Genomic DNA, 22,824 nt, shown 5'->3' with positions numbered 1-22,824 from the left:
TGTCCACTGGTCCTGTTAGCTAGGGATGATGGGAGTTGTAGTCCCAAAACAGCTGGAGGGCCGAGTTTGGAGATGCCTGCTCTAGTGCAACGCAGGGCACAAACACCTTAAACATCCCACCTTCAAGAAAAGGCAAGGGATGGAGAAGGAGAAGGTCTGCTCTGCTCAGTCTCCATCAGGATTAGAACTCAGTCCCCCTCACCCTTTCTCCCCTGTAGGAGGAGACGTGCTGGAAAGATGGGGTCAGATTTTAGCTTGGCATTTTGCCTGAGTTATTACACATTAAATTCTGCAGCAGGGATGAAGAGCCTGTAGCCCTTCAAATGTCTGACTTCAACTCCTATCAATCTCTTTTTTTCCCTATAATGATTTTTATTAAGTTTTCCATTTTTATCATATTCACATTTTGTTACATAATTCCATATCCCAATACATTGCTCTAACAGAGCATTGACCTCCTTCCCTCCCTCTTTCCGACTTCCATACATCTTACTAAATTCTTAGCATTTCTAAAATCACTTCTTTTTTTACCTTCTATCTTTCTGTAATATTTCACCTTATTGTTGCTAAATCAGTTCCTTATGTTTACATGACAAAACATTTCAGTCCAAACCTACAAACGTTTTCAGATGTTTACAATTTTCTTTCATATAGAATATAAATTTGTTCCAGTCCTTTTGAAACAGTTCACCGCGCTGATTTCGGATTTCCCCTGTCAACTTGGCCATCTCTACATACTCCACCATCTTGACCTGCCATTCTTCCAACTCCTATCAACTTCAGCCAACAATGGTTAAGAATGATGGGAGTTGTAGTCCAACAACATATTCCCCACCCTAGCTGTAGTACGGCCCAGAATGCCCTGGGCAAAGTCTAAACTGGCCATTATTCTCTCTTGGATTCTTCAGCTCCAGCCATTAATATACACCTTTTTGTTTTGTTTTGGCCAAGCTCATGAGCTTCAGTCTACAGCCAAGTCCTCTGCTAGCTGGAATATGTTAGTATCTAGCACACCTTTCTGATATGGTTGCAGTTTGAGATGCTGCCGGAATATTTGTCGTCTTCTTATCCCATTAAGAACAAACAAGATACAGGCTAAACGATCAAATAGGATTGGGTGTTGGAAAGTGAGGTTGCTAAACTTTGGTTGATCCTGAAATGTCTTTCTTGATTTCTCCAGTTGGAGGACATTGGGGACATTCTTGAAAAGATCCGCATTGGGCATGACGGCGCAGGAATTAATCCTGGTTGGCATCTTGATAAAGTGCAGATACGAAGGCTTTTACCCAACGGAAAGGTGAGCAGAAAGCTGAACGTTTTGCTGCATGCACCTATTCCACCAGAACCTTTCTGCTTCGAGCAGCAGAGGGCAGACCCCAAAACTGTTGCAAAACCCAAGCAGCAAATCCTTACCTCCTTCCAGCCAAGAAGGTGGCAAAAATCCTAACTTCACGTATAAACTAATGGGATCTGAACTGGTGTTACCGGGAACCAGAGGTGGGAAGAGTTGCTTTTGTGCTTGAATCCTGCTTGCAGGCTTTTCACAGCCTCAGCCACTGTGAGAACCGGATGCAGGCCTGATCTGCAGGCTCCGCTTAAGTTTGTATGACTGACCAGGGAAAAGATCTTTGGTGGGATCTGGTGAACAGCTCGATGAAGATATTGTCCCCGTGTGCGGCAGCTGTAGGGGGGGAAAGTGAATTCCACATTATAGATCAGTAGGAAAACAACAACTGCCAGTACAGAAATCGTGGAATACTGGGTAGAATTTTGGCTTCTGCATCTCAAAAAGGATATTTGTAGAACTAGAAAAGGGGCAAAAAGGCACCCAAAATGGGATTGCAGCAAAGGCAAGTAAGGGATACAAAAAGGTGTACGGTGTAGAGAAAGTAGACAGGGAAATGTTTGTCTCCCTTTGTATTAATAGTAGTATTCAGTGCCTAACATCAATCTACAAATGGCTGACATTGAATCTGCTCCCCTGAGGAATAGCCCCACTGATCCTCTGTGACCGGTTCCAGTCAGGCTGGCAGACAGCAGTCCTGAACACCCTTCAGAAACTGGGTTTTGCCCCTCAAGCCCTTCTGAGTCTGGGGTTGGGCCAGGCAAAAGCTACGGTCAGGCAAAGAATCATAGACACTCAGAGACAACAGGACTGCTCAAGGTGCCCTGACTATAAAATTGGAGAAATCAAGAGAGATATAGCTGCACCGGCAGCATAGCTCTTCTTTCTCGTATCCAAAAATGCGAGAAGGGCTTTTACACTCACCAGAAGCTCGGCTCTGCCCTCGCCGGTCCTGGAACGATCCTTTAAAAAAGTCCCATATGCTCAGAGACTTTGCGCCTGTTCATTGGGGGATATAGGAAGCCCAGAGCACTTGTTCTTTAGATGTCCCTTTTATGAAGAGGCACGTGGTGAGACCATTGATCCCCTGCTGGTGAGGCTCACTGACCTCCTGGAAAAGCAACAAATTGACCTTTTCCTGTTAGGCAAAGATCAGAAGACGACCCGGATGGTTGCCAGATTCTGTATACAGATCTGTAGGCGCAGACCATCCCCCGACTCAAATTAGTCCGTTAAGAAAATCCCCAAATTCAGTTCCATGGGTGGCTCTGGGTCATCTCTCTCTGGTAGCTTATCTTAAAGTTTTAAGTGTCTACACGCTTATCACATTTATACATTTTAAATTTATTGTTGTACATTGTTTTAAATGTTTGTTTTCCTTCTGGGATTGTACAGTGGTGCCCTGCAAGACGAATGCCTCGCAAGACGAAAAACTCGCTAGACGAAAGGGTTTTCCGTTTTTTGAGTCATTCCGCAAGACAAATTTCTCTATGGGCTTGCTTTGCAAGACGAAATGTCTTGCGAGTTCTTGCGAGTTTGTTTCCTTTTTCTTAAAGCCGCTAAGCCGTTAATAGCCGCTAAGCCGCTAAGCCGCTAATAGGCGTGCTTTGCAAGACGAAAAAACCGCAAGACGAAGAGACTCGCAGAACGAGTGTGTTTTATAAGCTGGTCTCCGACCATAATAAATTATCTATATCATCTATCTATCTATCTATCTATTATCTATCTATCTATCTATCTATCTATCTATCTATCATCTATCTATCTATCTATCATCATCTATCTATCATCTATCATCTATCATCTAGTAGTATTCAGGGTTATCCAAGGAAGATGAATGATGCAAGATTCAGAATGAATGGATACCTCAGTTGGTAGAGCATGAGAGCCAGTGTGGTGTAGTGGTTAAGAGCGGTAGTCTCGTAATCTGGGGAACCAGGTTCGCTTCCCCGCTCCTCCACATGCAGCTGCTGGGTGACCTTGGGCCAGTCACACTTCTCTGAAGTCTCTCAGCCCCACTCACTTCACAGAGCGTTTGTTGTGGGGGAGGAAGGGAAAGGAGAAGGTTAGCCGCTTGGAGACTCCTTCAGGTAGTGATAAAGCGGGTTATCAAATCCAAACTCTTCTTCTTCTTAATCTCAGGGTTGTGCGTTCAAGTTGGGCAAAAGATTCCTGCATTGCAGAGGGTTGTAGATGATCCTTGGGCTCCATTCCAACTCTACAGTTCTGTGATTCTGGGAATTACTTATTCACACACTGTGTAATGACTTTAAAAGGTGATTAGCTGTTGATGGCTACAAACCACACCTCTATGTATTACCTCCAGTGTCTAAGATGGTCTGCCTCTAGCTACCAGTTGCCATGGAGCAACTGGTGGGCCACTGTGAGAACAGAATGCTGGACTAGGTGCGTTTCTAGTCTAATCCAGAAGGGCCCTTCCTATATTCTCACAGCCTTATGCAAGTCACTGTCTGACTGGGCAGTTCCTGACAGTCGCTATTTTCAAATGGGCTTCAAGCATAACCCAAAAATTCAGGTTGCACAAATCAGACTTTCTGCAATAATGGAAGGGGCCATGCAGCTGCTGTTAGTTAAGTTCCCCACAAACAAAGGGGAACAAATGCTCATTGGAAGTAGAGGAGTGGAGCAGAAATTTGAATCAGCCCATATTAAAAGGTGAGCCTGCCTAATTTGGACTGTCTGAAACAATACAGGAACTGGAACACTGCCACCCTTCAGAATTTATATCTGAAGGAGAGTCTCCACCCCCATCGTTCTGCCCGGACTCTGAGGTCCAGCACCAAGGGCCTTCTGGCAGTTCCCTCACTGTGAGAAGCCAAGTTACAGGGAACCAGGCAGAGGGACTTCTCGGTAGTGGCACCCACCCTGTGGAACGCCCTCCCACCAGATGTCAAAGAGAACAACAACTACCAGACTTTTAGAAGACATCTGAAGGCAGCCCTGTTTAGGGAAGCTTTTAATATTTGATGTATTACTGTATTTTAATATTTTGTTGGAAGCCGCCCAGAGTGGCTGGGGAAACCCAGCCAGATGGGCTGTGTATAAATAATAAATTATTATTATTATTATTATTATTATTATTATTATTATTATTATTATTATTTGCACTTTTTCGCATCTTGCAATGAGGTTCCCTGGCAAAGCAGTGTGCACAAAAACACACGGATATGCACATATCAGTGCATTACATTAGGGAAATCCCTTTGCAAAATTGTGTGTATCAGGCAGAAGGGCATGCAAAAACGTGGATATTTGGAGAAATTCGCAGTAAAAATGGTGATGAATTTTCTTGAGGATTTTTTTAAAAAAATAGAACTTAAAGAAAAAAGCAAACAGCTCAGGGTAGAGTAGCTGCTTTGCATGCAGAAAGTTCCGGGCTCAATCCCCATTATCTCTAGGTAGGGCTGGGAGAGTATCCCTGTCTGAAACTCTGGACAGCCCCTGCCGGTCCGTGTCAAGAATATTGAGCTAAATATACCACTGGTTCTGACTCACTGTAAGGCAGCTTCCTGCGCTCTGCTCTAAAATTTTATGGTGCTAATTTTCCAGTTAACGTGCTGCCTATCTCATCCTGCTCCTCCTGGCGACTCATTAGATGACCTTGTTGAGGACTGGAATAACCGGCTCTTGGCAGCCATTGATGAGATCGCGCCTAAGCGCCCTCTGCGACCCCGTTGAAACCGGGCCCCTTGGTTTACTGAGGAGCTCCGGAAAATGAAGCGGGATCTCAGACGGCTAGAGCGAGTATGGCGACGGACTCGTGACGGAGCCTCAAGAACATCTTATAGGACGCTTATGAAAGCCTATGAGATGGCTATGAAAGCTGCTAAGAAATCTTACTTTGCAGCTTCCATTGCATCCGCTAGCTCTCGCCCGGCACAACTTTTTAGAATAATTAGGTCAATAACGTCCTTAGGAGGACAACCAAATTTAAGCACAAATTCAACCCACAGCTGTGAGGCATTCACGAGCTTTTTTGTGGAGAAAGTCCTGTTGCTCCGCCGTGACCTCCCTGCCAATTTAGATACAGTGACTGAACTGGAGGCCCCTCAACTGACTTCAGGTCCAGTGTTGGACCATTTTGATCGGATACTCCCTACTGATGTGGATAGATTCCTCCAAGTTGGTAGACCCACCACCTGCCTCCTTGATCCGTGCCCGTCTTGGCTGATTAGGGAGTGTCCAGATGTTGCGCGGACCCCCCTGGTTGAAATTATCAATTTGTCCCTTGACACGGGGACATTCCCAGGGGAACTGAAGGAAGCAGTGGTGTGTTCACTCTTAAAAAAAACTTCATTAGATCCCTTAGACCTATCCAATTACCGCCCAGTTTCAAATCTTCCATACCTGGGTAAGGTAATTGAGAGAGCGGTTGTTGAACAGCTTGGTAGGTTTCTGGAGGAAACATCGGCATTAGATCCATTTCAGTCCGGTTTCCGTCCTGGTTTTGGGACGGAGACGGCTCTGGTTGCCCTAACAGATGATATCCATAGACAACTGGATCGAGGCGGGTCAGGACTGCTGATCCTTTTAGATTTGTCAGCAGCCTTTGATATGGTCGATCATGATCTTCTGGACCACCGCCTCGCAGACGTGGGGATACAGGGCATAGCCCGTAACTGGTTGTGCTCTTTTATCTCTGGTCGGGGACAGAGGGTGGCACTAGGGAGGGAAATGTCGTCACGCCACTCCTTGGTGTGTGGAGTGCCGCAGGGCGCAATTCTCTCCCCGATGCTTTTTAACATCTTTATGCGCCCCCTTGCCCAGATTATCTGGAGCTTTGGGCTGGGCTGTCACCAATATGCTGATGACACTCAGCTCTATCTGCTGATGGATGGCCACACCGACTCGGCCCCGAACACACTAACCAGATGCTTGGAAGCTGTGGCTGGATGGTTTCGTGGGAGCCGATTGAAACTAAATCCTTCGAAGACAGAGGTCCTATGGCTAGGTTGGGATGGCATGGGGATGAGGGACCAACTCCCTTCTCTTGCCGGGGCCCAATTAGTGCCATTGCCTTCCGTTAAGAGTTTGGGTGTAATCCTTGACGCCTCCCTTTCCATGGAGGCGCAAGTTACAGCAACAGCCAAGGCGACATTTTTCCACCTTCGCCGCATCAAGCAGTTGGTCCCTTACCTTTCCTGCCCGACCTGGCCACAGTGATCCATTCGACGGTCATCTCCAGGCTTGACTACTGTAATTCGCTCTACGCGGGGCTGCCCTTGAAGCTGTCCCAGAAACTCCAGCGGGTACAGAATGCTGCAGCGAGGCTCCTCGCGGGGTCTTTGCCATGGGAGCATATTCACCCAGTGCTTTTCAAGCTGCACTGGCTCCCGGTGGAGTACAGGGTCAGATTTCAGGTGCTGCTTTTGACCTTTAAAGCCCTTCACGGCCTAGGACCCTCGTACCTACGGGACTGCCTCTCCTGGTATGCCCCACGGAGAGCCTCAAGGTCCATAAATAACAACACCCTAGTGGTCCCAGGCCCTAAGGAAGTTAGATTGGCTTCAACCAGAGCCAGGGCCTTTTCAACTCTGGCTCCGGCCTGGTGGAACGCTCTGCCTCATGAGACCAGGGCCCTGCAGGATCTGATTTCTTTCCGCAGGGCCTGTAAGACAGAGTTGTTCTGCCTGGCCTTTGGCTTGGAGCCAATTTGATTCCCTCCCTCCCTCTCTTTCTTTTTTCTTTTCCTTCTCCTCCTGCAATGAGGCTACATTTTAATATTTTAATGTTCCATTATTTTAATGTTGTATTTTATTTTTGTTTTTAAGTTGTAATCATTCTTCTTGTTTTTATTATTGCTTGTAAGCCGCTCTGAGCCCGGCCTTGGCTGGGGAGGGCGGGGTATAAATAAAAAAATTATTATTATTATTATTATTATTATTATTATTATTATTATTATTATTATCAAAACAAAATGTACCGTATTCTTTGCTCTATAAGACTCACTTTTTCCCTTCTAAAAAGTAAGGGGAAATGTGTGTGTGTCTTATGGAGCGAATGCAGGCTGTGCAGCTATCCCAGAAGCCAGAACAGCAAGAGGGATTGCTGCTTTCACTGCACAGCGATCCCTCTTGCTGTTCTGGCTTCTGAGATTCAGAAATTTTTTCTTCTTGTTTTCCTCCTCCAAAAACTAGGTGTGTCTTGTGGTCTGGTGCGTCTTATAGAGCGAAAAATACGGTATCTTGCTTCCTCAGGAAGGTCAGAAACTGAGCAGCTCCCAGTGCACCCTGTTGGCCGAGTGTGGAAAATGTTCCCTGAAGACTTAAGAAGGCCGGCAGGGCCTACTCTTGCAGTGGCTCCTCCCCTCTGGAAGAGCCATCTGCAATCCTTAAATGGCCTGTATCTGATTCCGCAGATGCAGCCTCCTGCCTGGATGTGGAGCAGGAAGAGCGACAAGGGAGACATGCCCAGAGTCTGAGGGAAATGGAAGAGGCATGCTCTTAGGCTGGGAAGGCATAGAACAGGGCACTGAGGGCTTCTCATTGGCTTTGCTATGAGAAGCCAAGTTACAGGGAAGCAGGCAGAGGGCCTTTTCAGTGGTGGCACCTGCCCTGTGGAACACCCTCCCACCAGATGTCAAAGAGAACAATAACTACCAAACTTTTAGACGACATCTGAAGGCAGCTCTGTTTAGGGAAGCTTTTAATGTTTAATAGGTTATTGTATTTTAGCGTTTTGTTGGAAGCCGCCCAGAGTGGCTGGGGAAACCCAGCCAGATGGGCGGGGTATAAATAATAATAATAATAATAATAATAATAATAATAATAATAATAATTATAAGGGAGTGGGCAGAAAAACGTTCACCTGTACCCATTCTGCAGTGGGCAGAAAAACATTCACCTGTACCCACATGCCAAGTAATGTAAGCGTTGAAATGGGTTGTTTTCAGGGGATAATTAACAGGCTAAAGCAGAGTGACAGCTGCCAATGTCCACCTGCAAATGCCCTTCAGGTCATCCTGAGTCTGCCCTCCAAATCAGGTTGCTTTACAATCTTGAAACCTGACTGGACCTCTCCCCACCCAAAAAGTGGATAAAAAAATAGCAGAAACTGCTGTGCAAGGGAATAGTTCATCACTCCCTACCCCCCCGCTGCCATTTCTTCCCAGCCAGCCCACTCCCCAAACGTCAGTGTTACAAACCAAGCACCGAACCCAGGATTTGCCTCCTAATGTCTTGATGTATTGTTATATCACGAGACGACACCAAGCAGGGAAGCAGAGAGCTGCCTTGAAGGATGGAAGAGAGCAGGCAATATCCTCAAGGGACTCTTAGATAACTGCAGCAGCTTCTCTGCTTTCCCCTCCCTGAAACTAATGAGCTCTCGCTGTTGCACATTATGCGCCGTTAGCTTCTGGTGCTCCTGTGCTAACGGCGCACGCTCTTCAAAATCCAGCCACATCTAGGAACAAAGGAAGCCTTCCCCGGCATGCTGGGGAGGAAGCAGGCAGCCACCGGCAGCTGTCTCTTAAGTGGCTTTGGTCTGCACTCGGCAGATTGGACCCCTGCCTCCCTCCCTCCCTCATGTGCCTCCTTCTGGCTCCCCTTTCCCCTGCTGTCATGAGCCTGTGGGGCAGGACGCCTGGTGGAAAGACCAAAGGAGAGGCAGGGCTGAGAAGCAGGCAAGGCAGTAGCTGGATGGAAATGGGCAGAATGGATTGTGGGTGGAGAAGCAGCGAGGAGCTAAAGGATGCTCTGGGAAGACGGCGAAGGGGATCAAAGGGGCAGGAGAAGTCAGGTGCTGAGGACAGCAGCAGGAGGAGTGGCTTGGGTGGAAATAGGGTCTAGAGACCAGAGGGGCTGTTTTCAGTCGAGAATGCAGAGGAACGGCTGGACCTTTCTGTTTTATTAAAGATTTTCTTGGTTTACAAAAGTACGTGCAATCTCTCTCTCTCTCTCTCTCTCTCTCTCTCTCTCTCTCTCTCTCTCTCTCTCTCTCCCAGTAACATTTTTTAGAGATCAGTTTCATTTGCTGAGACATTAGAAAGAGGTAGAAGGGGGGGGGAAGGTTATTGGGGGTGGACACAAGTGAATAGCAGAGAACCTGCACAAGCGACGCTGACACAAAACCCCACATACAGTGGTACCTTGGGTTAAGTACTTAATTCATTCTGGAGGTCCATTCTTAACCTGAAACTGTTCTTAACCTGAAGCACCACTTTAGCTAATGGGACCTCCCACTGCTGCTGCGCCACTGGAGCACGATTTCTGTTCTCATCCTGAAGCAAAGTTCTTAACCCGAGGTACTATTTCTGGGTTAGCGGAGTCTGTAACCTGAAGCGTATGTAACCCGAGGTACCACTGTATAATGGATCTTTCTGTTTTGATGTGAAATAGCCAGTCAAAATCCTTTGCCTGGCTTGCGTTGATCGGAATCAGCACTCTGGATAGCTCCCTGCAGACAGTGACTGGCTGCTTGTGCCCCTTGCTTCCTCCCCTTCCTCCTCGTTTTTTTCCTTTTTCTTTTTTCTGTAGCCATAACCAGCCCTTGACGAAACCTTGTTAATGAGAATGCCTGGAGGGGATGTAGTAGCAGGCCATGGTGATGCGTCTGAGCAGCCACACATATTCTTGCTGAGCTTTTAGATTTGGGCACGTGGAGAGGGGAAGGGGAGGGGAGGAGGAGGAGGAGGAGGAACAGGAATAGGAGGAAGGAAAGAGCCGAGTGCTGCATGATCGTGCCATCATCCGCCGCAGGATATTACGGCCTGCCACAGGATAGCAATAGGCTGCCAAGCCGCTAAAAGCCCTGCTACCTGATTAGACTGCTAAGAAGCCTCTCCGCGTATCTGTGCGCGGCAAGGGGGGGAAATGAGGTCAGATTAAATTGAAAAGCATTTGGGCAGGACAAGCTGACTTCGCTGCAGAGGGCTAAAGCCACAGCAACATGTGCCAGTTAAATTTCACAATTATATTTCATCTGCTGTGCTGAGTATTGGGGCAGGTGGGGGCAAGCAAATCGGAGCGTTTCAGTGGGATCTCAGTTATCTGGTTGTGCAGAGAGGAAGGGCAGGGAGAACCGACAGACAGCAGTGAGGAGGTTCTGACAGCACAGGGGGTGAGGATAGGCTCCTCCGTTGCAAAATGTGACTTTATATGCTACATTTTATTTATATATTGTGGCTGCTCTCCGTGAGCTCACAGGGCACTGGAGAACTGACCAACAGCTGACAGCAAAGAGCTTTTTCCGGGGAGAACAAACTAGGCGTGACATTAATGTCAAAGTAGCTCTTCGTATTAAAAGGTGCAGGTTGTTTTGTTATGCAAACAGCATCGGCTGGAGGAGGGGAAGGTATATTGATGATTATCCGGATCACTGCATTGGGGAGGGAAAGTCTATCCATCTCCTCCCTTGCTGAGTCCCAAGGAAAACCCTTCCTCTGAAGCTGGCATTGCAATGTGGGATTCCCCCATGAATGGTGTTTACTTACATTTGCATTTTTTAAAAACAATAACCCCCCGCCTTGCGTTATGCCCTGTCTCATTTGGCCTTCAGATGTAACTCAGTGGTGGAGTTTGCATGCAGAAAGTTCATAAATTGGTCCCTGGCATCTACAGACCAAAGAAAAATGTACATTGATAATGTGCATTGGGCGCTGGTTGCAGGTGCCTTTTTGGAGTGCTGTTGACACAGTGCCATCCTCGTGCCTCTCTATTGGGCCTTGGGGACTCTCTCTAGGCCACACCTCTTCTCTAGCCACACCCCTGATCCTCATGTGATGCTCCCCAAGTCATGTTCTTCACTAGGACTGCTTCACACCTTCCTTGAGTGTTTCCAGCAGCCCAGAATGTGTCCTTGAAAGCTGGCAGTGCCTCTTGCTTGCCTGGACAGAGATGTGAGAGCCCAGAAAACAGGCTACTGCACAAAGGAAACATGTACGTTAGTTGCTCCACTCACTTTTTGCCTCTCACCCCACTCACCACTGGCAGGTGGCTTCTGCAAAGTGGCCCAGAATGGAAAGCGGTCCTCAGTCTAAACAAAGTCTCTCCATCCCTGTTTCGATGAGTGGGTTCCCCTAGGTCAGGATGGATAGAGACCTGTTGCATCAGCAACCCAGCACATCAGCCTGGGAGCTGAAGGCTTCACCCCTTCCTGGCTCTTAGCCCAGCCCAGATTTCAGCATGTGCTCCTATGTGCTTCTCCATCCTCCCAAATTCACAGCTAGTTGGGCCCTTCATTGGTGGCTCTGAACTTCCTGGCTGCTTCATGGTCTCCTCTGCTCCTGTGGTCCTGGCTGAGATGAGGGGTGGTGGTCTGAGAGGGTTGGTGTGGGGACCTCCAATTCAAACCTGATGGGGTTGTAGGAAGTGTGGGGAGGGTCCTGCTCTCCTTGTTCCTCATCTGAGGAGATCTCAGATTTGAATACCAGTTGCTGGCAACAACAGGAGGGGAGAGATGCTCTTGTGCTCAGGGTTTTCCATGGGCATCTGGTGGACCACAGAATGCTGGACTAGAAGGGCCACTCGCCTGATCCAGAAGGACTCTTCTTATGTCCTGAAGATGTCTGGGTAGGGCTGAACCCTGACATAAATTTATTTCTCAAATATTTGGGTTGCTGACCTGGTATCTACATACATTGTTCCGCTACTTATGTTTGTTGCGCTCTGCTATTCCCCACCCCTCATTAGGGTTCTGAAAAAACAACGTTTCCTTGTGAGAAGTGGCTGGCCACCTCTGAAGATGATGGCGAGATTATGAGGGAGCTGGTTCCATCCAGAGTCTTTACTGAAAAACTGTTGAAAGATGGGACGCTCAAGCAGATCGATGAACTAATTGATGATCCGCTGGAAAGTGAGTCAAATCCCACCAGACCAGAGTTTGGCAGCCCCTACTCTAGATCAACCCACTCCCCGCTGTGCTAATTCAGTATAATTTACCTATGGCATGTATTTATATGTGTAGTGAACATGGTATTTTGCAAAGAATAAGAGGGTGGGTCTTTGCCTCAAAGCACTTACAATCTAGAATGTGATGTTTTACCAAAGTGGGTAATATCACCCGCTGGGGGGTGCTGGAACGATCCAGGGGGAGTGGTAGTAGCCTTGAGTGCAATTGGGGCACATTGAATAAAAATAAGCGGGCAGTGGAAGCATAAAGAAAGAAGAGAATAAATAATTGGGGGGGAAACATTCGTTCTGTTGTGTAAGGACGCTTATCGCCAGGTCAGGCGCTGTTGCAGGATTGCGACAGTGGCTCCCCTGGATCTGGCAGTCATGTTGGAGATGAGAGGATTCCCCAGGCTTGCGGGAACCCTTTTCAGCATCACCCAGATCCAGGAAGTGGATCCCAGCTTGCCTGCCTCTTTGGCCAACCCCGACACTTCACTTAAAGAAGGTAGATTTCTGGGGGGGGGGCAGGGCTCTGAGTATTCCCCCCCTGAAAAGTGGGTGGTTGGCCAAATAAGTTTGGGAACCTCTGATCTACAAAATAGGAATAAGGGGAGGGGAAGGGAGATGGAATTGGAGGTGGGGATAGACCAGAATAATATGTAATTATTGCAGGTACGTGTACTCTTTGCAGGGATTTTTTAAATGGGAGTACTCAAAAAATGCAATCCATGTTGTCCAAAGTGGTATAATCCATGCTAGCTCAGGATTCTGCTGCCTCATTCCACTGTGCTGTGTTTCTAGGGACAGGTCTGTGCTTTAAAGCGCCATCTCAGAGCATTTTTTTCCCTTCGCCCTGGCACTTTCGCTGAGGAAACCTACCCTTTACTGCAAAGAGCAATCTGCAGAAAACACGAACTGCCATTTGTTCTGATTCTGCATTAAAGAGTGGGTTTTTGTGGGGAAAGTGCTGGGGCAAAGAAAAAAAAGGGGGAAGCACTTTAAAGTGCAGACTGTTCCTAGCACAGGGCATAAGGCATGTGTGCATGAGCCTTTAGTCTCATGGTAAGTTTGTGTTTGTGGCTGCATTGTGTGTGCAGCAGCCCCATAGTCTTAGATTCAACCCATGATCTTGAAAATACGCTAAATAAAAGACTGTCTTAAGGGGAGGGGAGAGGTTGCTGTCTCAGACAGTGTAAACAAGTGCTTACAAGCTGTGTTAAAGCCAAATCAAATATTGAATAATGAGCATTCATAATAGTATCCTCTTCAGTGATGATTTTCCGTTTTCCCTCAAGTGCCCCTTTTGGAGCAGTTAATTTTCCTTTATGTTTCATCTTGTTTCTTTCAAGCAAGCCCTTTTTTAAAAAGAGAGAAGGAGGGGGGGAAGGAGTGCTAGACTAAATAAAATGCTTTCAAAATCCATTATGTCTTAGATTTCTTTCTAGCACTCTGCAGGAATGTTGCTGGAAGTTGGAGAGCATTGAAAGAAGGCAGCTGACATGTGCCTGGAGCCTATAGCTGAGCAAGCCTTGCTTTTTCCAACAAAAACTCACCACGCACATGTCCGTCCCTTCCAGAACACTTACAAAGAGATTAATACTGAGTTGGAGAAATGGGTATTTTTCTTAGCCACCTTCTAACTCAGTGGTAAATCACCTGCTTTGTGCATGAAATGTCCTGGGTTCAACCCTCAGTATCTCCCATAGAAAGGTGTCTGGTTGTGGGGTTGGAAAACAGCTTTGCTTGAGACCTTGCAGGGAACGGATGCCAAATTGCATTGCAAGGTTAGATGGGCCAAGGGCCTAACCTGCTACAAACTAGCTTCCTTTGTTCATTCATAAGTGATTGCAAGCTAGGATCAGTTGAACATTGCTCATCTGGTCATTGATGTCAGTGCTCTGAAAGCCTACATTAAAATGTGGTCTTCTCCCTCCCACTTTGCCCAGTCCATACGTACAAGATTAGCGTTTTCACCGGCGATATTTTCGGCGCTGGGACGGATGCCAGCGTGTTCTTGACGATATATGGAGACCTGGGAGACACAGGCGAGAGACAACTCAGCAGCTCTGAAACGAACATGAACAAGTTCGAAAGAGGACAGGTATCGATAAAACTGAGTATTCTTCATCAAACGTCTTGATAAGAAAGAAGTACAGCTTTTGCGCTTCTAGAAACTTAAGGAAAAACTCTGTCCCTGCACACGGCTTTCCCAGAAAAAAAGTACACACATACCCTGATCTTCAACTACGATATTTTTGCTCTATAAGACGCACCAGACCATAAGACGCACCTAGTTTTTGGAGGAGGAAAACAAGAAAAAAATATTCTGAATCCCAAAAGCCCCCAAGTGTGTGTGGAGCATGTGTGCAGCTCTTGGGGGCTTTTCCCCGAGGAGGGAAAAGGGACTGACGGGCTGCCCTTCTCCCTCCTTGGGGAAAAGCCCTCAAGTGCCGCACACACGCTCCACACGGCTCTTTAAAGGGAGCGCTGAGCAGAGCCTCCCGCCTGCATTCGCTCCATAAGATGCACACACATTTCCCCTTACTTTTTAGGAGGGAAAAAGTGCATCTTGTGGAGCGAAAAATACGGTAGTTAAGGAAACACAAGTTACATACCCTCATGGTACACATTAAATACAGGTCTCATGGAGTCACAGTGTGAGTGCAAAAAGGCCAGGGCTTAAGTCTCAGACTCCTTGGATCTTAGCCACTCTGCACTTTTCTGCTTGCATAACAAACAGAACCTTGAAGAATGGCTCCTTTTTCCATTCCATTCTCCCCAGGAAGACATATTCTCAGTCCAAGCCGTGGACCTCGGTGCTGTCTTCAAAATCAACATTCGGCATGACAACACGAACCCAAGGCCAGATTGGTACCTAGAGAAAGTAGAGATCCTGAATGACAACACAGAAGAATTGTTCCTGTTTCCGTGTGAACGCTGGCTCTCAAGGAAGAAGGAGGACCTGATGATAGAGCGGGTCCTTTTTGAAAAAGTAAATCACAATATTTATTTAGGAGGCTGTAGGGCCCCAGTGCCCTAGAGGTTTGTAGGGCTGGGAGGCACAGGGGGTTTTATGTTAAGTTTCAGATGTGGTATGAAAGAGAAATGGCTGTTTGTGATGTACTGTATTTTTCACTCCGTAAGACGCATCAGACCATATGACACACCTAGTTTTTAGAGGAGGAAAGGGGGAAAGCCCCATTTTTTGAGGATCAGCGCACAGTTGTGCAGCTTCTTTTGCAAAGGGGAAAAGCCCCAGTTTTTGAGAACAGCTCAAAGTTGTTGAGCTTACTTTGCAAAGGGGAAAAAATCCTGTTTTTATGGGGTTCAACTCACAGTTCTGCAGCTTCTTTAGGAAAGGAAAGGGAGCCGTTTCTACAGTTTCCAGACAGATATTCTAATCAGCCAGTCACATGTCGCTGGGGAAACAAACAGCCTCCGTCTGCAGAACATTCAACAATGGAGGCCTGGGCAAGGGGGTGGGGCCAAAAGGGAGCCAGTGATCAACCACACATTCGCTCCATAAGACGCACAGACATTTCCCCTTACTTTTTAGGAGGAAAAAAGTGCATCTTATAGAGCGAAAAATATGGTACAGTCTTGCTTTTAGCTCAGTTGCCAAACCAGAAGTGGCCAGGGATGTAAGAAGGCAACAATTTCCATTCCAACTGTAACATTCCTTTCAATGGAATGGAAGCATCAAAACATTGTTTCAAAAAGTCATTAACTGTCTATTGTTTGTGGACAGAGGGAGCACCCACACTTCGACTTGTCCCATGCCTAGAAAGGATGGCTCTGAGCGGTTTTATCCTTGCTCCTCTCTTTTCCCAGGGAAAGCCTGCTCTTTAGTGCTAAATCGGAGGAAACATCAACCCAGAGAAAGCCTGAATTGCTGTTTGCCCCAATTGAGGGCTAAAGAGGGGCTTCCCCTGGGGGAAACAGCAGGAAAAGAGTTTTTAAAAACAACAACTATGTGAAGGCAAGCCAATAATATTTGCTTGACTGATTTCAGCTCATGAATACACAAACTGCCCCAATTTCTTCCTGCCTTTCTTTCCTTTTGTAAGAGTTCCTGCAAACAAAATATTTATTTTTTAAATTTACATCTACTGAAGCGAGAGAAATCCAGAATTCAAGGGCTCAGAAAGCAGAGGTTTGCAGAAAGAAAAGAAAGGGGAAATTGGGGACCAGGTAGACAGCGGGTAGAACTAGCAGATCTAAAATATTTTTGTAAAAGATGGAGGAACCTGCCAGCTACAGAAAATAAGGAATTATCTCCTTCCCCATCCGTTCACGGCACATTGGTGATGCTCACCATCATTTTCTCAATCTCATCTTGCCACTTCTCTTCTTACTTTTCAAATTCTTTTGGAGTTCTACCGACAACCCAGAGGTGACAGAGGGCAAAAGTAGATTTGTGTGTATATGATGTATTGCCAGTGTAATTTTAACAGTGAGAGGCAGGGAATGTTTTTTGCCCAGAATATCTAATTACTGGGCAGGGAAAAGATGGGCCCAAAGTAGACAGTGGGAAAAGGCCAAAGCAAACTGGCAAAGGATGAAGACGTCTCTTCTTTCCTGGCTAGGTCACTACCAAACAGGACAAGTGGGGGAGGGGCATGGCCGAGGGAGAAAGCAGGTGCCTTAAGGAGAGTGCTTGTGGCAGATTAGGGACACGGGTGGCGCTGTGGGTTAAACCACAGAGCCTAGGACTTGCCAATTGGAAGGTCGTGGTTCGAATCCCCGCGGCGGGCTGAGGTCCTGTTGCTCGGTCCCTACTCCTGCCAACCTAGCAGTTCGAAAGCACGTCCAAGTGCAAGTAGATAAATAGGTACCGCTCCGGCAGGAAGGTAAACGGCGTTTCCATGCGCTGCTCTGGTTCGCCAGAAGCGGCTTAGTCATGCTGGCCACATGACCCGGAAACTGTACTCTGGCTCCCTTGGCCAATAAAGCGAGATGAGCGCCGCAACCCCAGAGTCGGCCACGACTGGACCTAATGGTCAGGGATCCCTTTACCTTTTGTGGCAGATTAAGAATCTGGTGGGCCAGATTAGGCTCATAGCTTTCCCCATACCTGGTGATGAAAGGCAGGTAAGAACAGAGGTGGAGCAAGGTGGGTGTAGCCTGCCCTGGATGCCATCTCTGAGTGGGGGTGACAAAATCTTGACTGGGCCCGATTGTGGCCGTGCCAGATTGCACCCCCCGGCAGTGCTGCTATGCCAGATCGTGCCCTCGGCCTGGCCACCACGGCGAAGCACACACCCTCACCTGTGTCGGGAGTTGCGGGGGGTGGCGCACTGTTACTCCACGCTCTTGGCTGAAGTAAGCAGGCATGCAGGCAGGCAGGCAGGGGAGAGGACAGGAAGGAGGCAGAAATGGGTTCCATCCCTCCCTATGGGCGGTTCGCGCCACCCCAGGTGCCAGAGAGGCTTCCTCAGCCACTGGGTGAGAAATCTAATACAGCGGTATCTCGGGTTACATACGCTTCAGGTTACATACGCTTCAGGTTACAGACTCTGATAACCCAGAAATAGTGCTTCAGGTTAAGAGCTTTGCTTCAGAAATCGGGCTCCAGCGGCACGGCAGCAGCAGGAGGCCCCATTAGTTTCAGGTTAAGAACAGTTTCAGGTTAAGAACAGACCTCCGGAACAAATTAAGTACTTAACCTGAGGTACCACTGTAAATAATAACTGAACCACATGAACCCATTTTACCCTGCTACACCAGTTAAGTGGCTGGAGGATGGATGGCGGCTAACAGATTGAGGTTGAATCCTGACAAGACAGAAGTACTGTTCTTGGGGGACAGGGGGCTGGCTGGTGTGGAGGACTCCCTGGTCCTGAATGGGGTAACTGTGCCCCTGAAGGACCAGGTACGCAGCCTGGGAGTGATTTTGGACTCACAGCTGTCCATGGAGGCACAGGTCAATTCTGTGTGCAGGGCAGCTGTTTATTAGCTCCATCTGGTACACAGGCTGAGACCCTACCTGCCTGTGGACTTTCTTGCCAGAGTGGTGCATGCTCTGGTTATCTCTTGCTTGAACTACTGCAATGCGCTCTACGTGGGGCTACCTTTGAAGGTGACTGGAAACTACAACTAATCCAGAATGCGGCAGCTAGACTGGTGACTGGGAGCGGCCACCAAGACCACATAACACCAGTCTTGAAAGATCTACATTGGCTCCCAGTACGTTTCCGAGCATAATTCAAAGTGTTGGTGTTGACCTTTAAAGCCCTAAACGGCCTCGGTCCAGTATACCTGAAGGAGCGCTCCCCCTCCATCATCCAGCCCGGACACTGAGGTCCAGTGCCCGATGGCCTTCTGGCGGTTCCCTTGCTGCGAGAAGCCAAGTTACAGGGAACCAGGCAGAGGGCCTTCTTGGTAGTGGCACCCGCCCTGTGGAATGCCCTCCCACCAGATGTCAAAGAGAAAAACAACTACCAGACTTTTAGAAGACATCTGAAGGCAGCCCTGTTTAGGGAAGTTTTTAATGTTTAATAGACTATTGTATTTTAATATTCTGTTGGGAGCCGCCCAGAGTGGCTGGGGAAACCCAGCCAGATGGGTGGGGTATAAATAATAAATTATTATTATTATAACTGAGAGTTTAAAAATATACCATCACAATCATTTTAGGTATGATTCCTGTATGGCAGGCAATGGAACCCTTTGGGTCCTTTCCAACTCCACAGTTCTATAATCCTATGAATGCAGGTGGCGAATCTTCCAAAGATCTGTGCTGGCTAGATAGCTCAGTTTGTTACAGCATGGTGCTCATAATGCCAAGGTTGCAGGTTCGATCCCAGTATGGGACAGCTGCATATTCCTGCATTGCTGGGGATTGGATTAGAGGATCCTCAAGCTCCCTTCTAACTCTTCAACTCTATGATTCTGCGATCTTCTTTGCTAGCTAGCTTTAGGGATTGTCTGAAGCCATTTGATAATTCTTGGAGTATCTTCAAAGAACTATGTGAATGCAAAATTCTCCTACATCAGCACCCTGTGTTTGTTCCTTTGCGTGGCGCGTTCCCGCCCCCCCCCCCAGTGGAAATAAAGACACATGACACAATTATTAAGTTTAATGGGCTAAATAAGGCCACAACTTTATTGGTTACAGGTGATGAGCGGTATTGGCTTAGGCTTTGGTCCTAACCGACTATATCCAACTTCAGCCCGTCCGCTTGAAGTCCAGGAAGGGTTAACCACCACTAGGGGGAGTCCTGCTGATGCACATCAACTAGGAACTCCCCCGGGGGTCACCACTCGGAGGCGTGCCTTAGGCCCTCAGCTCCATAAGCTTCGGACAGGACCACAGCCCCCAGAATCCTTTATCAGGCTACCCTTCAATATGTGGGGCAGGTGATGGCGCTACCTCCCCTCTTCCATCTACAGAACAATACCAATGCCTAACCGTCAATACCAAGAAAGTTGTGATGATTTGCTACGAGGTAGGCGAAAACCAAGTGGCTGGTGCCAATTTGCCAAGTGGAAAAATTCCTACCAGGCCCCTCAACCAAGGTCCATAGCAAGGTCAAGGAACGAAAACCGTAAAGGGCGGGAGGGTGGGAAACAGGAGCAGCTGGAGGCGGCAAAAGAGGGAGATCCCCGGCCGCGCCTACATTAAATAGGGCAGGCCATGCCCCCAGAGCCAGCCGATTGGCTGGCCAGGGGGTGACGCAGCCAGGGATTCCCCCAATCGCGCAACACCACCTCCTTTGCACGGCGGAAGTGGCTTTTTCAGCTACCGCTCAAACCCATTTCTCCCTGCTAGCAACAGCAACCAACCAATCATAATGGAAAGAAAGGGTGTGTTAATGTTTTGGGATAGTTCTTCAAACAGAAAACTTCTGGAAATTCCCAGAAGTAGCTGAAACTAGTTTCTCTGTGTCACTGTGATCTTGGTGGTTATTAGCGTAGCTGCAGGCATTCTGTTATAACTTAATTTTCTCGGACAGCATCTCTTCTTATTTTGGGCAATTAGCTGTGACACCTGGTAAAAGCCATCTTTAAAACATCCTTGCTTTCTCCTCCTGGAACTGTCCACAGCCAGAATCCAGGCTTCTGCAAGCGAATTGATGATGGAAATACCATGGTTGAATCTCCGAAAAAAGCTATATTTTTATCTCCAGTGCGTCAGTACTGCAGTGAGATTCCTGGGGAAAATAGGACCTATTACCTGCTGTTTCCAGCAGAGCACCATATCAGGTTTCGGTGATTGAAGGGGAAAGACTTCCGTTTCAGAGAGGCAAGATTCACAGCAAGGATCAAAGACCAGCTCTTGGTTATAATTCAAATCTGAATTGCAAACAAAAACCAACTCAAAACAAAAACCCAGCGTGTCTTAAGAGCGTTTGTTGTGATGCCTTTTCCCAATAGCTCCAAATTACACTGTCAGATGTTAGCAAGGCAGGTCAAACGCTGGGTAAAAATGCCGTACTTTCATAGCACCAGCTGCAAGCTGCAAAAGGAGGCCGTTTGGGCTGTTTTTGGGTGCATAGGGGGCTGGAATCAAAGAACTGGGTGCAAACCACAAAGCCATTTCCTGAAGCTCCTCCCAGCTGGGGCTAGTTGGCTAGTAGCCAATGTCTTCTTGTTCCCCAAAGTCCCCTGGAGCAACTCTGTGGCCCATTCCACGCACTGCAGCAAAACATTGTTAATGGTTTTCCACAAACATCACTATCTCGGGCTCTTCATTTTCTTCCCTCTGAGACTTGGAGGAGACAAACCTTTTGATCTCTTGGATGTGACGGTTTGCCATTACATCCGACCCAAGGATCCTGGCTTGTTTTGCTCCAACAGACTACCCAAAATGGAAGCTTGGCTAAAGATTGTGGATGGTCTGAAGAGAAACGAGACATGACCTATTGTTTAAGAGTAAGGCTACACCAGGGTTCTGTGGTTTGTTTCTTTCCAGTGGGGAAGAGTAAAGCAGAAATATTTAGCTTGTTCACAGTAAGGCATACAGTGGTACCTCGGGTTAAGAACTTAATTTGTTCTGGAGGTCCGTTCTTAACCTGAAACTGTTCTTAACCTGAAGCACCACTTTAGCTAATGGAGCCTCCTGCTGCCGCCGCGCCACCAGAGCACGATTTCTGTTCTCATCCTGAAGCACAGTTCTTAACCTGAAGCATGATTTCTGGTTTAGCGGAGTCTGTAACCTGAAGCGTATATAACCTGAAACGTATGTAACCAGAGGTACCACTGTATTGTTATTATTAGAATTTATATACAGTGGTACCTTGGGTTACATATGCTTCAGGTTACAGACTCCGCTAACCCAGAACTAGTACCTCGGGTTAAGAACTTTGCTTCAGGATGAGAACAGAAATTGCGTGGTGGCATCGTGGCAGCAGCGGGAGGCCCCATTAGCTAAAGTGGTGCTTCAGGTTAAGAACAGTTTCAGGTTAAGAACAGACCTCCGGAATGAATTAAGTACTTAACCCGAGGTACCACTGTGTGCCTTACTGTGAACAAGCTAAATATTTCTGGAAACAAACAAACCACAGAACCCTGGTGTAGCCTTACTCTTAAACAGTAGGTCATGCCTTTTTTCTCTTCAGACCATCCACAATCTTTAGCCAAGGGGTCTTTATACGCAGGGGTCTCAGGGTGGTTCACAGAATAAAATCAAGATATAAAACCACAAAAGACATAATAAAAATTAAAACAACAACCCAATAGACACCCCCCTCAAAAAAACCCCACATTTTAAAAGGACATAGGATGTAAATCAGATCAACCAAAGGTCTGGCTAAAAAGGAACGTTTTTGCCTGGCGTCCAAAGGTGTATAATGAAGGCACCAGGTGAACTTCCCTGGGCAGAGCATTCCCCAGATGGGGAGCCACTGCAGAGAAGGCCCTGTTCTCGTGTTGCCACCCTCCGGACCTCTTGAGGAGGAGGCACACGAAGGAGGGCCTCAGAAGATGATCTCAGCGTCCGGGTAGGTTCATAGGGAAAGATGCTGTCCTTGAGGTATTACAGTCCTGAGCCATTTACGGCTTCATAGGCAGTTGCGGAGGAAGGAGTGTGTGGTGGGTGCGGTCCACCCTGGGTGTCATCACTGAGGGGGGTGACAAATATATGAGGTTTTTTTTTAAAAAAAATAGGCTCACGAAACTTTTTAGTTAAGTCAAGAAACCCCGACTTTCACGCTCCCATTCCTAAAGATGGGAAGGGCAACTCTCATTCTGCGTCCTCTTCCTCCCCAAGATTTGAGCCAAAAGTTCTCTTCCTCAAAAACACAGCAGGCATAGCTGATTCAGAGAGCAAGTCAAATGTCAAGTAGCATTTCCCTTCTGTGAGCAGGAAGCCAGCCAAGCCAGCAGTTGTTCTGTTCCTGAAATAAGAGATACGATCCTGTACATGGCTCAACTCTTCCATTGCTCCTGCAAGCAGCCTGTTGGTGGGCTGAGGGCAGAGCGGGTTGGGGGCACCTCCTGAAGAGCAGTATGAAATGTGTCCATCTCTAAATGATGCCCCTTGGGTATTAATTCCATAATAAAACATTTAAAAAGCATTCCCTCTACAAGGCTGCCTTCAGATGTCTTCTAAAGGTTGCATAGGTACTTATCTCCTTGGCTTGGGGGTAGCATAACTCCATACCCTGCAACATTTCTCTGATGGAA

The 22,824-nt window shown here is 47.4% G+C and overlaps 1 protein-coding gene across 1 annotated transcript in view; it reads left to right on the top strand.

Annotated features, from left to right (window-relative positions):
- The window catches only part of LOXHD1 (lipoxygenase homology PLAT domains 1), a 197,999-nt gene that overhangs the window by 125,988 nt on the left and 49,187 nt on the right, over window positions 1-22,824 (top strand). Inside the window, exons 27-30 of the mRNA XM_053407585.1 lie at window positions 1,181-1,297; window positions 11,998-12,160; window positions 14,145-14,299; window positions 14,981-15,190. Of these exons, the coding sequence (XP_053263560.1) occupies window positions 1,181-1,297; window positions 11,998-12,160; window positions 14,145-14,299; window positions 14,981-15,190 (645 nt within the window). The remainder of the gene's footprint in view (window positions 1-1,180; window positions 1,298-11,997; window positions 12,161-14,144; window positions 14,300-14,980; window positions 15,191-22,824) is intronic.

Source organism: Podarcis raffonei, chromosome 11, assembly GCF_027172205.1.
Source record: "Podarcis raffonei isolate rPodRaf1 chromosome 11, rPodRaf1.pri, whole genome shotgun sequence".
In the NCBI taxonomy this organism is placed as follows: Eukaryota; Metazoa; Chordata; class Lepidosauria; order Squamata; family Lacertidae; genus Podarcis; species Podarcis raffonei.
This window is presented reverse-complemented; position numbering and strand designations above follow the sequence as displayed.